The sequence below is a fragment of the Colossoma macropomum genome, unplaced genomic scaffold (genome assembly GCF_904425465.1).
Source record: "Colossoma macropomum unplaced genomic scaffold, Colossoma_macropomum, whole genome shotgun sequence".
Lineage (NCBI taxonomy): Eukaryota > Metazoa > Chordata > Actinopteri > Characiformes > Serrasalmidae > Colossoma > Colossoma macropomum.
Genome location: NW_023494790.1, coordinates 35,093,289 through 35,111,034, shown reverse-complemented (window position 1 = coordinate 35,111,034; position 17,746 = coordinate 35,093,289). Strand labels below are relative to the sequence as shown.

Sequence of the window (17,746 nt, the reverse complement as noted above, 5' to 3'; positions counted from 1 at the left end):
CTTTCTAATTTGAGGACCCCAAAGAAAACTATATTGCATTTAAGACGGTGCTTTTTCTGTTTGTATTCTTCCCCTTATCAAAAGATAATTCTACCAAATTCTCATAATTTCTGAATTATGAAGTGGCAGAGAAACAGAGTCAGAACTGTTCACAGTGGTGGTGATAGGAACCAGACGTCCACCTCTAAAAAGCTCCCTCGCAGAAAGTTATACACACACACACACACACACACACACACACACACACATATATATATATATATATATATATATATATATATATATATATATATGTAGTCCATTTATATATATATATATATATATAGTCCATCTGTTTCTCTGCATACTTTGTTAGCCCCCTTTCACCCTGTTCTTCAGTGGTCAGGACCCCCATGGACCCTCACAGAGCAGGTACTATTTGGGTGGTGGATCATTCTCAGCCCTGCAGTAACACTGATGTGGTGGTGGTGTGTTAGTGTGTGTTGCGCTGGTCTGAGTGGATCAGACACAGCAGTGCTGCTGGTGTTTTTAAACACCTCAGTGTCACTGCTGGACTGAGAATAGTGCACCAACCAAAACTGTCCAGCCAACAGTGTCCTGTGGGCAGCGTCCTGTGACCACTGATGAAGGACTGGAGGATGACCAACACAAACTGTGCAGCAGCAGATGAGCTATCGTCTCTGACTTTACATCTACAAGGTGGACTGACAAGGTAGGAGTGTCTAATAGAGTGGACAGAGTGTTTAAATGCTCCAGCAGCACTGCTGTCTGATCTACTCGTACCAGCGCAACACACACTAACACACCACCACCATATCAGTGTTACTGCAGTGCTGAGAATGATCCACCAAATAGTACCTGCTCTGTGAGGGTCCATGGGGGTCCTGACCACTGAAGAACAGGGTAAAAGGGGGCTAACAAAGTATCAGAGAAACAGATGGACTACAGTCTGTAACTGCAGAACTACAAAGTGCACCTATATAGTAAGTGGAGCTGATAAAATGGACAGTGAGCATAGAAACAAGAACAACAACAAACCCTGACAAAATAGCAACATATCCTGTAACCTGGACTGGTCCTCCTTCCTTTCGTCCAGGCTCTGGGTATCACATCAAATAGCGTCTCTGGGGTTCAGATATTGAGGGGGAGGCTGAAGTCCATGTGGAGGGAGTTGCAGTGAGATTGTGTATTGGCTCAGCTGCAGACTGTGTCCAAAAACCTCCCTCCTCCAACTCTGTTCCAGCTTTTCCCAGAAGGATTCAGATGTACGACATATGCTTGCAACCAAAAACCATCTGCTGGTCACAGTTTCAGCTCAAACTGTCCATCATGATAATAGCATTCCCAGTTACAGACTCTCAAAACAGTATTTTTAGTTTAGTACCGGTCCATTAGGGTGGGCTGCATGATGATATATTATCATTACTGTGATAAATCAGGCCACAATATACTTTTCTAAATATACCATGTGTATCACCAGTATTTACAGAACAACCATATAACCCAATACTGTAATAATTTCCCAATAATGTAATTATTTTTGAACTGAACTTGACCAAAAACGTAAGAAACTAAAGAAATTAAATATAGTTAACCTGAAAATGAAATGATTTCCCAGTAATGCAATAGCGTATTACGTTATCAATCAAATATGATTACATTATTGGTCAAGACACTGTATTAAATATTTGGGCAAGTTATTACATTGATTGATTTTTTAACTCCAGGCCTTGACATTATTACATTATTGGGTTCTACAACAACCAGCAGCAATTATCATAAATATGACAGATTTAGAATCATTTTGGAGAGCATGTAACCAACAACCAGTGTACTGTAACTGTAAAACTGCATATTACAAAACGTGGTTATGCTCCTAAAATCGGATTGGCTGCCGTGAAACACTCAGTATCCGGTCAGAGAATTTCTAGTGAGAATTGCCACTCAATAATGTTCACTGGTATTGTCAGGCACTAGAGGGCGCACCCGAGCAAGTCCAAAAGGAATGGGATGCTATACAGCTATTGTGCAAAAATATCATAGTTTGTAAACGAAAAAAAGGTTCATCATTTTTACACAGAAAGCACTTGGTTTCTCAGAACAACGACAAATTTCAACACTACTGTCAAAATTTTGAGCACTTTAACTCTTTAACTCCAGTTACAGAACTTCCTAACAGTGTCTTATGAATATTCATGATATTAGTGAGTGCAAACCAGTTCACTCAGTCAGTGAGCTGATTAGCCTGCCAACCAAACAGCATTCAGTAGCACTAATGCCAACCAATCAGCACTCAGTAGCCGCAACGCCAACAAATCAGCACTCGTTGGCAGTAATGCGAACCAATCAGCACTCAGTAGCAGTAATGCTAACCAATCAGCACTCAGTAGCACTAATGCTAACAAATCAGCACTCAGTAGCACTAATGCTAACAAATCAGCACTCAGTAACAGTAATGCTAACCAATCAACACTCAGTAACAAAAATGCTAACAAATCAGCACTCAGTAGCAGTAATGCTAACCAATCAGCACTCAGTAGCACTAATGCTAACAAATCAGCACTCAGTAGCACTAATGCTAACAAATCAGCACTCAGTAACAGTAATGCTAACCAATCAACACTCAGTAACAAAAATGCTAACCAATCAACACTCAGTAACAAAAATGCTAACAAATCAGCACTCAGTAGCAGTAATGCTAACCAATCAGTACTCAGTAGCAGTAATGCTTACAAATCAGTACTCAGTAACAGTAATGCTAACCAATCAGCACTCAGTAGCAGAAATGCTAACAAATCAGCACTCAGTAGCAGTAATGCTAACCAATCAGCCCTCAGTAACAGTAATGCTAGTATCCCACAACCCAAAACCTGTTTTCTGTAGAAAATCAGAAATATACTGGTGAGGCTTCTTTGATTTTTTTTCTATTTTGACGAAAGGTTCTGCACAAATGTTTCGTTCTCAGCTCTCATGGGCGCCCCCTGGCATTTCAGTCATGTTTTTGATATAATGGGAGAAACAGGAAGTTGCCAGACTCCCCTTAAACTGCCTCTGGCACACAGTGTGATGTTTTGAGTGAAGTGTTTATGTTCAGTATGAGTACATAAAATCATAGCCTTTGTCTACATGATGATCTATTCAAATGTGCAGTGTGAGTCACCAAAGAACAAGACTTGTGTGTCTGGCTTTGGAGGACATTCATCTACAGTTCAACCAGCCAATAAAAAACGAGACATGAAGCTCGGAACGTGAGCTCTTCGGATGCAACAGCCTTGGATGAGATTCCTGCTGTTGCTGTGCTACAGAAATTGCTGTTGAAAGAGACAGATGAGGATCAAAACTATGAAATGTACTTTACTTACAGCTGTACAGAAGCACGTTTTCTGATGTGGAACAAAAGCTGCTGCAGCGCTATTCGATCCAAGGTAACTAATGTAGCATAGCTAGCTAATGCACATCATTCAAAATCAGCTAACTGTTCAGGTTCACTGCATTAACACTAACAGTTACCTAGTTCCAAGTGAGTTACTCAATATGGGATTGGTATCAGCAAATAGCAAGCATGTGTGCACGTACTTGGTCTGAAAAACAACAGTATTGATGCATCTAGAGCTGGGCAATATGGCCAAAAATGCTATCACGATAAACAAAATTCATATTGTTCGATATCGATACATATCATGATAACCGTCAAATCATTATTTCTCTCTAGTCTGAAGGCTGAGTTGTTAATTGCTGTTTTAAACTATCCTTTATGGTCAGAACATGACAAACACTCGGCAAACAGTGGAACATTTCACAAATCTGTTATGGGAGAGTGGGAGAAAGTGTCTGGTGAGCTGTTTTTACCAGCTGGAAAGGCACAGCCGCAGTTTTTGTAATATTCATAATTTACGAAAGAAAAGATTATTTTTAGCTGTCTGGTGACGAGTGCTCGGCTACCCTGTTACAAATGCTAAACAAGTGGCCAACAACAGTGCTGAAACTATTTAGTTTCGCAACAACGTCAACTTAGTACAAACAGCGAACATTATCTGGCTCGGTACATCAGTGATGGATCCCACCGCCTTACTTATGTCAGAGCATATCACAGTATTCAGACACCAGCTAACGACGACTGGATTTCTCTATACTATCTTAGTAGTTTAAGGGGTGAAGCGCAACATATCAACACCAGACAAACGGAGTCGTCCTTTTAGGTACATTTAAACTGCTTTTGTGTCGTGTTTGATCTACCGTATCATCAGTTCTCCGTGTTGTGGAGTGACGGAGCGCCGCTTCAATTTAGCCAGCTGCTAAAAACAGCTAGCCTGGAAACCTAGCGATCTCCCGCTCTCCAATGCCTCACAGCTTCCTCGGTTTACTTTCGTTTAAATCAGGGCTGTAATTTACATGAACCCACTTTTCTTTCACTTTTGTTACTTGTGAATGCACTAATACTAAAATATGACTGGGCGCTGTAACAGCGCTGTAGTTGAGAGGAGCAGACGTGATTTAACGCTACTAAAGCTTGTTAGGATGTTAGGAAAGTAGTGAGTTCGCTGTAGGACAGTACAGTTACACCACTGACCTCGTCACTCACACTCGGTCACAGGAGAACAGATCGCCGGTTGCTCCACTCAAACAGGGACTGTATAACTCCACGTTTCAGATGTTGCTAAAGTATATTTGGCAACCGTTTTTTTACTCGTGGCCCCCTCCCTCTCTAATCATGTTGAAAAACTCGGAAGTGCACCGTCTCGTTGCGAGAGCAGTGTCGCTTTCCTTGCAGCAGAAAATGCCACCAAGGCTTTCGCTAGAACGTGGAAGTGTGAGAATGGTGTATTATATCGAAAACTTATCGAACCTTTTTTATCGCTCTATCATAGAAAAGTTATATCGCGATAATTATCGTTACCGTTTTATCGCCCAGCCCTAGATGCATCCCTAACTTTTATTGCTAAAATACTGTTAATCTTGAATTTTCTTATAAATAGAATATATAACGACATCCATGCTACCTGCATGTTTTAGCAACACAGTGATCATTTTTATATTTCGCAGTAAGTCACACTTTGCACTAGGATGTTAGCATGTGCACAACAGAGGGGTTTGATTTTGGACAGAGTCCCTTTAAAACCTCACGGAATATCAGATCACACCTGCGTCATTATTGCTTTAGCTCTACTGTAGTTCTAGTTCTATTGTTATGATGTTATTTCAATGTTAGTGTTACCAAAGCAATCAGACAAACAACAGACGCAGATCTTATTTTTTGACCACAGTTTATGTCATTTCTTTTGTGCACAATTTATGTGAGTGTAAATTAATTTTTTTTCCAATGTTTTTGTTTCCATGAAAAACATCATCATCATCATCATCAACAGTCGGCAATAAACAACAAAATCTCTCTTCATTTTTTTTTCTTCTCCTCTAATGGTCATAAAAAGAGAAAAAAACCTCAGTGAAGAAATTCAACCACATCTACTATCGGAGTCCACTTCTTTTTGTTTTTCTGTTTTTTAACTTGATCACAATCATTCCTGCTTTTCTCTCTATATATATTTATATATATATTTTTTTTCGTAAAAAATCTGTCTCTTGGAAGTTGGAAAAGGTCAGGCCAGCTCAATCATTTATCTGCAGTCCAGGCCTGAGGTGTCCGAGTGAGAAAAAAAAATTAACAAAACAAAAAAAATTAAAATAAAAATAAAAACAAGAAAAGAAAAGCAGAAAAGTTCACACGGGTTCTCTGAGTCTGTCCTGTTTGTCCTGTTAGTCCTCACACACACCTTCTCCTCTTTGCGTCTCGCGCTCGTCGGGGTGCTTGGACCCCTAGAATTGCCGTTTTATCCTCAAACGCGTTCACTTCTCTTTTGCTTCGGCGTTCGTCCCTCCGGTCGTCCGGCGAGCCTTTCGTCAGACGAGCGTGCAGAGCGAGAGAGGCAGAGTGCGAGAGAGGGAGAGATGAAGGACTTGGCGCCGCCCCACAGGAGGATAGAGGGAGAGCAGGAGGAAGAACCAAACGGCTCCGCTCGGGTCCACTTGGGCCGCTCAGTGTGTGTGGGGCGTGTTTGAGGGAACACAGTAGTTGGTAGGCGGCTGTTGCCGTGGCGACGGCGGTGGTCAGGGTGAGTGTGTGGGCGGGCTGCTTTGGGCAGAGCTTGGAGAGAGGGAAGGGCTACAGCTGCCGGGCGGAGCGCCGGTGGGACGAGACGAGGCTCCGCTCCCTGAACTCTCCAGACCCTCGGAATTCTCCAACATCTCCTGGATTAGTGGTGGCATGGAGCCGGGAATTTCCATCTTCAGAGTGATCACACGCTCCGCACCTGAAAGAGAGAAAATGTTATTTTTTACTCTACTTTTCTTTTTTTTCATATTATATTTTATTTTACTTTTTTTTACTTTTTGTGTGTGTGTGTGTGTGTGTGTGTGTGTGTGTGTGTGTGTGTGTGTAGGGGTGTGTTTCTCTTACCCTTGGCGCTGATGCTCCTCAGGTCAGTGATTTTCATGAGCATTTTGGGGAACATGTGTGGTTTGTGTGGTCTCCTCCTCCTCACATACAGCTTCAAAGCCTCCAGCAGCGGCTCCTGCAGGACGTCCACTTTATCGGCCTCTTCGAGGTCCTGCCGGTCTGCGCGCACACACACACACACACACGTTAACCCACAGTCTGGACCAGCTCCACACTGTGTGGCACGTCATTCTTGAATGAAGAGTTTGCAATGCTGCCACTAGATGGCGCCAGTTATCCAGTTAGAAACCATGTACTTCCACGTTCTGTGAGCTTCACTGACCTAATAGTTCCACTACATTGATCTACAGTTACAGACAATTGTAGCCCATCTTTTGCTGCTCAACATTAGCCCTCCACACTTCATGCATCACTGGTCAGTTTCTGACAACAAGGCTGCTGTTGTCAAGATATTGTTTGGGTGCTCAGCACAGCAGTGACCCTAACATAGTAGTGTGTATGGTGCTGGTACGAGTGTATCGGACACTGCAGTGTTGCTGCTAGATTGAGAGTGGACCACCACCGAAAAATATCCAAAAGCGGCTCTGTGGTTAGAAACTGACCACTAATGAAGGACTAGGAGGATGGCTAACACAAACTGTGCATCAACAGATGAGCTACAGCTCTTTAACTGTACACCAGCAAGGTGGAGCTAAAAGAGAGGGGTTTCTGATAAAGTGGCCAGTGAGTGTGAAAGCTTGCAGTCTGGACAGTGTGTGTGTGTCTGACCTCCACACAGCAGGCAGATGGCGCTCAAGAGCCCCGTCTCAGCGTCGTCCATCTCCAGCGGCAGAAGCTGGTTGGCGAAGGCGAACACCAGGTCAGTGAGTGGCCCAAAACCGGCATTGTGCATCTGCGTCCGGTTCAGCGTCAGACCGTCCGAAAACGTCATGGTGTCCTGCTCCGGTGTGTAGCGCGTACAGATCCGCAAAATCTACAACAGCAACAAAACCAAAAAATGTAGTTAAATAATGATTGAAAAACAACATAAATTGAATGTAACAACGTTAGAACAAGACAATATCTGAGACTTCTGAGGTTTGAAGGGACACTTTCATAAAAATGCAACAGAATGCTAATAATAGTGACTGACGGTCAGTAAGGGTCAGCATATGTCAGACTGTTCTGAGTTGATCGCTTTATGTTTTTCTTCACCTCCTACAACTTTTGTAGAAAGTATAGAGTCTGTACTTTCTTTCTATGTACAGGAGGAGATATTTTACATTGATCTGAATATGATACAAGTACGGTTTTCTTGCTTTACAGAGAGAAAAAATATCTACTAGAAACGTGAAAAAGAAGTGCAAACTCAAAGAGAACGCAGATTAAATGTAAATGTTCATTCATTACAATAGCCACGTTTACATGCAGCCTAATAATCCGTCAATAATCAGACTAACAGCTCAATTGGAATAGAATACGTCCATGTGAACACCTCAATCGGACTGGACTATTCTGACTGAGGCCATTCGGAATACAGTTTCTATCCGATTGAACAAGGTGGGTAATCCTGTAAATAATCTGTTAAATAGAAGAATAATATCTGTGTAAACGCCTGTATCTGATTACATTCCCTATCGGAAAGTTTAAGTCCGTTCTGATCATGTTTGTCGCGTCATAGTGAAAGTTTATACCGTTCAACATGGCGGAGCAGAAACTGGTCTGCAGAGGAGACGAAGTTTATGCTCTGATCTTTAAAAGGCGGCGGTGGGACGGACGTCCAGCTTATGTGTCTCAGAACTCGACATCTTCCTCTCGGCCTTCTTTAATAAGGACATATGAAGGACGTTTTCCTGAGTCTGACATCATTTTAAAGTAATTAAAAACACAAGCACTGCTCACTGCTGCTAATCTCACTCTGACTGGACTCACGTGATGCTGGTTGTCATGGTAACGTCTACACTAAGTGGTTCTCTACGCATGCAGGTAATTCTGGATCAGATTACTTGTAGTGAGCATGTAAATGGAGATTTCCATCAGATTGTTGAGTAGAGTGAGAATAAACACCTCAGTCTGAATCCATAATCGGAACGTTTTTAATCAGATCGGCAAAATATCTTTGCATGTAAACACAGACGGTGTACTTCTGCAATGATATTTAAATAGTTATATAATGTAAATCAGACAGCAAAGGCACAGTGATAATGCAGTTTTATGTGTTGTCAATACTGTTATTGTTACTGAAGGGTAAAGCTGCTGTAATCACCAGTATGTCGAGGCAGGCGGCTTTGAGGAGTGTGATCTGGTCAGCGATGGACAGCGTGGTGAAGCCGGGCAGCTGCTTAGCGAACTCCACCGTTTTAATGATGCACTTAGTGGAGAGTTCACTGAATTTATCCCACAGATCAACGTCCAGAGAAACCCTCCGCTCCGAACTGTTACTCTACAGACAGACAGACAGACAGACAGACAGAAAGAGATTTAAGCACTTAAGCAATGTCATTTAAAGGGAAATATTCTTGAAAAATCCAGCGTACACCAGGGACGCAGGAAGGTGTTTCAAAGTGGAGGTGCTAAAACTGTACGTAGTGCATAAGTGACGTGATCGATGACATCACAAAAAATGATTTGCATTTTTTTTTGTCGTTGCTAATTTACCTCAGAGGATGTCGGTGCTATAACGAGGCGAGAGACGACAACACATTCACACAACTGACACGTCAAACCTCTGACTGCACGGCACATTCCGGACAAACTTTATGCAAATGAACTGAGCAGGGACCAATCAGATTGTTGATGTGAGCCACGGTAATTAAGTGTCACGCTGACAGTCACACAGTGAGATTCAGCACCGGGACAGACGCAGAGCGGGAGATATAACAGTCGATGAAACGGTGGGGGAATTGGGGGGGGGGGTCTACAGCCTCCTCAGTACCCCCACTTCCCAGAGCCATTACTGAATTTAAGGGGTCCCTAAGCAACAGCCACCACCCCCCCCCCACCCCATCCAATTAATCCCATTATTTTGTATAACAGCTTCTTACAGAGTCGTATGCAAAAGTTTGGGCACCCCTGATAAAAGTCCCTGTTTTTGTTGATGTTCTAAGTGTAAATAAGTGAACACGTCCTCTACTGTGAACACACTTCTGCACATTTAAATACACAATCACTGTTTACTGGCTGAATTTAACACACTGAGAAAAAGACAGAACCTAAAACGTGTCTTGTGTAAACATTATGGCACATTTTATAATCTATGTTTTATCTTAATTCATCTAAAGATTATTTGAATATATTTCTTTATCTCTCTTGAGCCAAAGCTAAGAATCCCATCCAGGTGAAAAACAGTAAATTTTCTTTGCTATTTCTCGTGTTATTACACACACACACACACACACACACACACACACACACACACACAAACTGACCGTGGTGTACTTCCCCAGTTGACACAGTGAGGGGAAAGTGTCCTGGTGGGCTTTTCTCACTCTGTCGATCATCTGCTCCGTGTCAGGACTGAGCGTCAGACTCTCTGAACACTCCGTCTTCTTCTCCTCCTTCTTCTTCTTATTTCTGTCATTCCTCACTGCTGCAGAGAGCGAGGGAGAGAAAGAGAGAGAGAGAGAGAGAGAGGTTAGTCATGAAGTGGCAAAGATATGCACAAAATAATCAATCACACTAAAACTATGACCTGATACAGAAACTCAAGCGCACTTTCCCCCCCACAGAAACGCTGTGTTTGTATACAGAACTTTTCCATCAACATTACTGTTTTAAAGTCTTTTAAATCGTTTTTGACCCTCGTTAGAATTTTCACTTGGTTTCCGAGAAGCTTTTTAGGCACATTAGTGTTTTTGATGGATGGATGGACTAACAGATAAATAGATAGACAGAACTTTATTGATCCCGCAGGGAAACTGCAGTGTTATAGCAGCAGGAAACTTACAAATATTAGGCAGAAATAAAAATAGAAATAAAAGTAGACATAAATTAGGCAGAAATTAAAATATAAATAAAAACACAGAAATTAGACAGGAAGAAAAATAGAAATAAAAATAGACAAATTAGGAAGAAATTAAAATAGAAACAAAAAAGGCAGAAATAAAAATAGCAATAAAAACATAAACTAGGCAGAAATAAAAGTAGAAATAAATTAAGCAGAAATAAAAATAGAAATACAAATATAAATAGAAATAAAAATAGACGTAAATTAGGCAGAAATTAAAATATAAATAAAAACACAGAAATTAGACAGGAAGAAAAATAGAAATAAAAACAGACAGAAATTAGGCAGAAATAAAAGTAGAAATAAATTAAGCAGAAATAAAAATAGAAATACAAATATAAATATAAATAAAAATAGACATAAATAAGGCAGAAATAAAAATGAGACAAGTTAGAGTAAAGTATGAGAGAGTAGAAATAGAAGTGTATATATTTGCATATCTACACTGCACATAAGACAGATCTGCTGTATTTCCGTGAGAGCAGGTGTTGCACTAAGTGGTCTCAGGTAGTTACAACACTGAGTATAAACATAACTCGGGAATATCAGGAAGCCACCGGTTTCAAAAAGTTCTGTTCACATTTGCATTTTCATTTCTGGAAGTTCCCCCATGTTAATTTTCACAACTCTTTCCATCCACATCAGCATTTTTACACTGTTTTCAAAAAATTAGATCCAACATCCAAACCAGACAAGCTGAGATCAGAGCAGCGCGACTCTCGTCTATTCTCTCAGACCACACCACAGCGCCCCGCAGAGCGCTTTCAACAGCACACATTCAAGGCCAAAACGGAGAAAAACGATTTATATTAAATGTATATGAATTTGAGTAGCCTGGCCTTAACATCTGTGCAGTAAACAGAATATGATTAATGTGTGGAAGCTCAGTCACTCACACTGTAACAGATAATAACAGTATAGCTGGGCAATATGACAACATCGTTATCATCATAACGCATCAAAATGAGTCACTATGCTTGTCTGAGTGTTTCGTGGGTCTCATCTCTACTTAAATCACTTCACAACTGCATATTTGGTTAAAAAGAGCATAATTAGTCCTGTTTAACTGGATTTAGTGCAGCACAGTGTGTGAACGTTACATTTATAACTGGATTCAGAGTTTTTTGATGTGGCTCTACTTTGTCTGTTCAAACTGATCAGATGTCAAATATTATTATAAATATTGTGACATCATGTGTTGTGAAAAGCTTCCTGAGTATCGTGATGTCACATTCTGCCGTATTGGCCGGCTCTAGTTGACAGACGTGTCAGTGAAAGTGTGAGAGGAGGTGTGATGACAGCAGGGATTTATTAAAACACACACACACACACACACACACACACACACACACAGACACAGACACACACACACACACACACACTCTACCTCTGCCTCCCATCACTTCACCCAAACAGACTCTGCCCCCACCCTCTCACCTCCCCAGCCCCGCCCTCTCCCCCAGGTGGGTGGGTGATCAGTGCTGGCTGTATATAACACTGATAAATCACTGACTCTTTTATTAAACCCCCCCAAAACTAATCTAATCTCTCTCACACACACACACACACACACACGCACACACACACACACACACACACACAAACACAAACACACACACACAAACTCTAATCTGGTGTCTCCACAGTGCTGTGTGTGTGTGTGTGTGTGTGTGTGTGTGTGTGTGTGTGTTACTGCATTGTTTGTCTTTCTCCATCTCTAACTTCTCTCTCCCTTTTTCTCCTCTTTGTCTCCCTTTTTCTCACTCCTTCTCCTTTTTCTCTTCATCTCTTTTCTCTCTTTCTCTGTCTCTCCTCCTTTTCCTCCACTCTCTCTCTCTCTCTCTCTGTATTAAACTATGGCATATATAAGACTTTTCTCCCTTCTTCCCCTCTTTTCTTTCTCTCTCTCTTCCTCTTCTCTTTCCTCTCGCTCTCCTTTCTCTCTTTCTCTCAAACTCTTTCTCCTCCTCTTTTTTCTCTCTCGTCCTCTCGCTCTCCCTTCTCTCTGTATGAAACAGGGTCCTCTGCAACTCTCTGTCCTCTTTCTATCTATCCCTCTTCTCTGTTTTTTACCTCTTATCTCACACACTCCTCTCTGTCTCTCTCCCGCTCTTGTTTTCTTTCTCTTCGTTTCTCACCACCCCTCTCTATTTTTTATCATCTTATCTCTTCTTTTTCTCTCTCTCTCCCTCTCCCTCTCCCTCTCTCCCTCTCCCTCTCTCTGACAGATCGCTGTGGCGATCATAAGCTGCACACATACAGTTTAATGAAGCCATTAAAGCGCTATTAGCCTGGTCGCTTCATCCGTCACACACAAAGACCCGGGGGGAGTGTGTGTGTGTGTGTGTGTGTGAGTCTGTGTGTGTGTGTGTGTGTGTGTGTGTGTGTGTCTGTGTGTGTGTGTGTGTGTGAGGTTTATTTTCTCATTGCTGCAGGGTTGTGGTGAAGTCAGAGAAGCGGGGGGTGTGGGGGGTGGGGGGGTGTGGGGGGTTCAGGATTGTTTGAAGGGCCCAATATTATGGAAAAATAAATGTTTCTGTTGTTTCGGTTAAAAGAGTTTGATGCAGTGTGTAAACATTGCTAAAGTTTTAAAAAATACTGTTCATTACCAGCAGAAATCTGCAAAAACAGTTAGTTTCAAATTATTTTGTGATGCCATAAAAACCAACACATGTAAATATACCCACCTATTCGAGCTTTATCTGCTTAGTTAGTTTAGCTGCTGAGTTAGCAGTTCAGTTAGAACAGTAGCCACGTTTACATGCAGCCTAATAATCCGTTAATAATCCGACTAATAGCTCAATCAGAATAGAAGACGTCCATGTAAACACCTCAATCGGAACAGAGTCCGATTAAAACCGATACAATTTCTATCCGACTGATCGAGGTGGGTAATCCTGTAAATAATCTGTTAAATAGAAGAATAATATCCGTGTAAACGCCTGTATCTGATTACATTCCCTATCGGAAAGTTTAAGTCCGTTCTGATCATGTTCGTTGCATCATAGTGAAAGTTTATACCGTTCAACATGGCGGAGCAGAAACTGGTCTGCAGAGGAGACGAAGTTTATGCTCTGATCTTTAAAAGACGGCGGTGGGACGGACGTCCAGCTTATGTGTCTCAGAACACGACGTCTTCCTCTCGGCCTTCTTTAATAAGGACATGTGAAGGACGTTTTCCTGAGTCTGACATCATTTTAAAGGAATTAAAAACACAAGCGCTGCTCACTGCTGCTCATCTCACTCTGACTGGACTCACGTGATGCTGGTTGTCATGGTAACGTCTACACTAAGTGGTTCTCTACACATGCAGGTAATTCTGGATCAGATTACTTGTAGTGAGCATGTAAATGGAGATTTTCATCAGATTGTTGAGTAGAGTGAGAATAAACACCTCAGTCTTAATCTGTAATCGGAACGTATTCAATCAGATCGGATTAAATCTTTGCATATAAACACAGACAGTGTCACAAAATTGACTTGAGATATGATATGATGTTCTATTTGATCTGAATGATCCAAAAATGATGTCACTGCATATATCACAAATACACTGCTTGAAATTTCAGCACCCCCAACTTCCCATCACTACCCAGCAGATAACACCACACTGTCCGTAACGTATGAGAAAACAGAGCGAGAGAAACGTTGTGTCTCCATATCTGTGAGCTGCAGATCCGTAAGTGCAGTTTTCTACAGCAGAACGTTTCTTCATATGAGCGAGTGTGTGCGCGAGTGCGCGAGTGCGCGAGTGTTGACGGCTGTAATTTGTGAGGAGAAAATTAAAATGCTGGCAGGTCGTCCATCACGCAGATGAAATCCAATGGAAAGATAAAAACGTCAATGTTCTCACCTCTTTTTCACCATCCCTCCATCCCCCCCTCCCCCCTCCCCTCACAGCTCGCCTGGAGACCAAGCGGGTGTGTGTCGGCTGTAGCCTTTGTCTGTACACACTCACTGGCCACTTTATTAGAAACCCCCCGCCTTGCAGCTCTGCTATGTTTTAGTACAAAGAATAAAGAGGATCTGGCCATTAATTAATATCTGTCGTTAACAGACTATAACAATTATAAACAAGTCTGTCCACTCAGCGGCTATCTTGCCAACATCACTGGGCAGTTACTTTCAGTCATATGAGATCCGAGGCCGTCCTCGGTTAAGATCTGACAAGGTCAAGATAAGATTTTCATATTACAGAAGCAAATCTGATCTTAATTTAGGAAATATATCTGATCTTATCTCGAGATAAGATATACTAAACTATTTGATCGAGGTCCATAATCAGTTGTATATGTTTACCAAGCAACCAACTATACAGACAGCTGACCCTTATAAAAAAGTCGCATGAATTTCACGTGGAAAAAAACATGATTTTTCCAAAATTCACGTTAAAACTGTGCTATCACATACGCGGAAAAAACGTGATGGCTTATAACGTGTTTTTTCACACTTCACGACTTCGTAAGGGAAAATGTAAACACAATGAAAATAATGCTATAAAAAGTTCGTTACCCAGACGGCTACAGCAAACGTCAAAACAAAAATGATGTGTGACAAACTGAAACTTAAAAATATGGCGCCCCCTGCTGTTTAACAGCACATCATCGCTCCGCAGTTTCAGTTTCCATCTCCGTCTCCCAGAACTGCACTAGAAAATCAACAAAACATGCCATTTGACCAGGGGTGCGTAAACTTTTGTATAATCACAGTCAAAAGAAAAACAAGCGTCTCAAAATTGCTCACTTTACAGGAGAGGGCAACAACGTTCTTTGCTTTCCATGTAATTTAATGTAAAGAGATTTTATTTGAAGCAATTTTAGAGCATTTCTATTGGTCCAATCGCCATGAAACTTCCACACAATGTAAAGAAAAGCTGAAATAAGGCAGAAAACTAAAAATCGCAAAAAAATGAGATACCTGGGTTTTTTCGGACAGTGATGATATGACCAATACTGACTAGGCTAGCAACTGTTTTCTAGATAATGCTAAAGCGTCGGCCTTGAGGACACCATGAAGAAGACCGTCCTGCCTTATCGTAGCAAATTCAGTAATGTTTTCATACCTTATTTTGTTTTTATTTAAAATATGAACTGAATTTTAGTCATGGATGTGTAATATGTATATAACGAATCATATCGATATCAGCAGATAATTGTGTTTAAAACGGTCGTTGCCGTTTGACAGATGTTCAGACTCAAATTGACATTTGACGATGTATTTATTTTAATCCAGAGGAGCAGAATGTTCAGGATAATTGTGCTAAAATATCTGTATTTCAGTTGTTTTAATGCACTCATAACCCTCTATGGACCAGTGTTAGGCTACGTTCACATTACAAGCCTCGTCGCTCAAATCTGATCTCTCTGACTCGATGGTTCACACTCGTTTAGGTAAGTGACTCAAATCTGTCATTAATGTGACGAACTGGCGTCCTAAAATGACCCTCATGAGCTCATCCTACTCAGTAACGTCACGTGAATGAATCACGACCATCATCAGCACAAACTAACGAGCAGAACGAGCCTCACTGTGAAGATAATTAACTCTGTTCAGCTCTCAGCTTCATTATTAGAGCGAGACGAAGGAGAAAAAGGTGAGATGAGCTGCTTTTCCACCGTTTACAGGCTTTAACGTCTGTTCGGCGCTGCTGCCATGGTAACGCTGAATGATGGAGCACACGCAGTGGAAAAAGAGCACATGAATTCCGATCTGAGCGTCACATTAAGGTCACATGGCCTGGAATCGGATATGTATCCGATCTAGGGCCACATATGAAAGTGGCTCAGGTCGGATTTGAAAAGATCAGATTTGTGTGTCCACACAGCCTTGAAAACATCAGGTCTGAGTCACATTAGGGCAAAAAATCGGATTTGTGCCACTTCAGCCTGGTAATGTGAACGTAGCTTTATATCAGTGCTGCTAATACAGGTGGATGTAGTTTCAGTTTACAAAATTTTAAAAATTAGTGCATCAATACTGGCAGATATGTACTTTAAAAGTACTGGACATCAGCAGTTCCCACCCTAAATATTTGTTCATAAAAATTAATTTTTGAACAGATTCTGAGGGGATGTCATTTGTGCAGCAACAGCTGACCTACAGTAACTGTGCACTAGTTTAGTGGACCAGTGAGGTTATTTACTGTCACTGTAGCTGCACACTGTACGTGTGTGTGTGTGTGTGTGTGTGTGTGTGTGTGTGTGTGTGTTTGTGTTTTCTCTCGGGCTTCCCCTGCTACTCTCTGGCACAGTCACTGAGCCATGTCCATGGGAACAAGGTCGACATAACGTCCGCCAGGGGACTGTTCATCGCCACGGCAACCCGCTGACCCCATATGCTTAACTCTGTCTGAGCGGACTGTCCGGCTCTCCAACAGACATGCGCACACACACACACACACACACACAGAGAATACACATGCACACATACACAGCACAACATAAAGAACCCTAAAGGAGTGAATCTCTGACCTCACAGAGAATTTATGATCAGGACTCTTAAGGAGTCGAATCAGTTCATCACTGAATCTCTGTCATTACCACAACTCACAATTCAGAATGATTCATTTAATATGATTCAGAATCAGTTTGAAACACACCCTGATGTAACTACAAAATAGTGGAATACAGACAATGAAAACAAAATACATTGTTTTTTTTGGGGTAGTCACCGAGTGACTCACTGACTGACTCATTCATTGAATGACTCACTGACTCACCAACAGACCGACTCACTGATTGACTCACTGACTAACCGACTCAATCTTTAACTTACTGACTCACTCATTGACTTGCCGATTCATTCACCGACTCACTCACTGACTCGCAGACTCACTCGCTAAATCACTGACTGATTGTCTCACTGACTCGTTGACTGACTGACTCAATCTTTTACTTACTGACTCACACATTGACCTGCCGATTCACCAACTCACTCACTGACTCACCAACTCACTCGCTAAATCATTGACTGAATCTCTGACTCATCGACTAATTGACTCAATCATTAACTTCTTGACTCACTGACCGACTCTCTCACTGACCTGCCGATTCACTCACCAACTCTGATTTGCCAACTCACTCGCTAAATCACTGACTGATTGACTCACTGACGATCATTGACGCATTGACTGATTGATTCACTCATTAACTTACTGACGTAGCGACTGACTCATTCAATGACTGACTCACTAAAGAACAGACTCACTGACTCATCAATTGATTGACTCACTCATTAACTTACTGACTCACTGACTTGCCCATTCACTCATCGACTCACTCACTGACTCGCTCACTAACCGACTGACT

The 17,746-nt window shown here is 41.7% G+C and overlaps 1 protein-coding gene across 5 annotated transcripts in view; it reads right to left on the bottom strand.

The window, feature by feature from the left end:
• Positions 1 to 5,247: 5,247 nt before the first annotated feature.
• The window catches only part of raraa (retinoic acid receptor, alpha a), a 161,866-nt gene continuing 149,367 nt past the window's right edge, over positions 5,248 to 17,746 (bottom strand). For 3 of the 5 annotated variants that reach the window (XM_036573191.1, XM_036573193.1, XM_036573195.1), the window contains 5 exons: positions 9,862 to 10,022; positions 8,700 to 8,876; positions 7,223 to 7,427; positions 6,455 to 6,613; positions 5,248 to 6,308 (listed from right to left, as the gene is read on the bottom strand). In XM_036573191.1, coding sequence (XP_036429084.1) covers positions 6,106 to 6,308; positions 6,455 to 6,613; positions 7,223 to 7,427; positions 8,700 to 8,876; positions 9,862 to 10,022 — 905 coding nt within the window. In that variant the 3' untranslated portion in view covers positions 5,248 to 6,105. The remainder of the gene's footprint in view (positions 6,309 to 6,454; positions 6,614 to 7,222; positions 7,428 to 8,699; positions 8,877 to 9,861; positions 10,023 to 17,746) is intronic. The other 2 variants (XM_036573192.1, XM_036573194.1) reach the window with 1 other exon arrangement.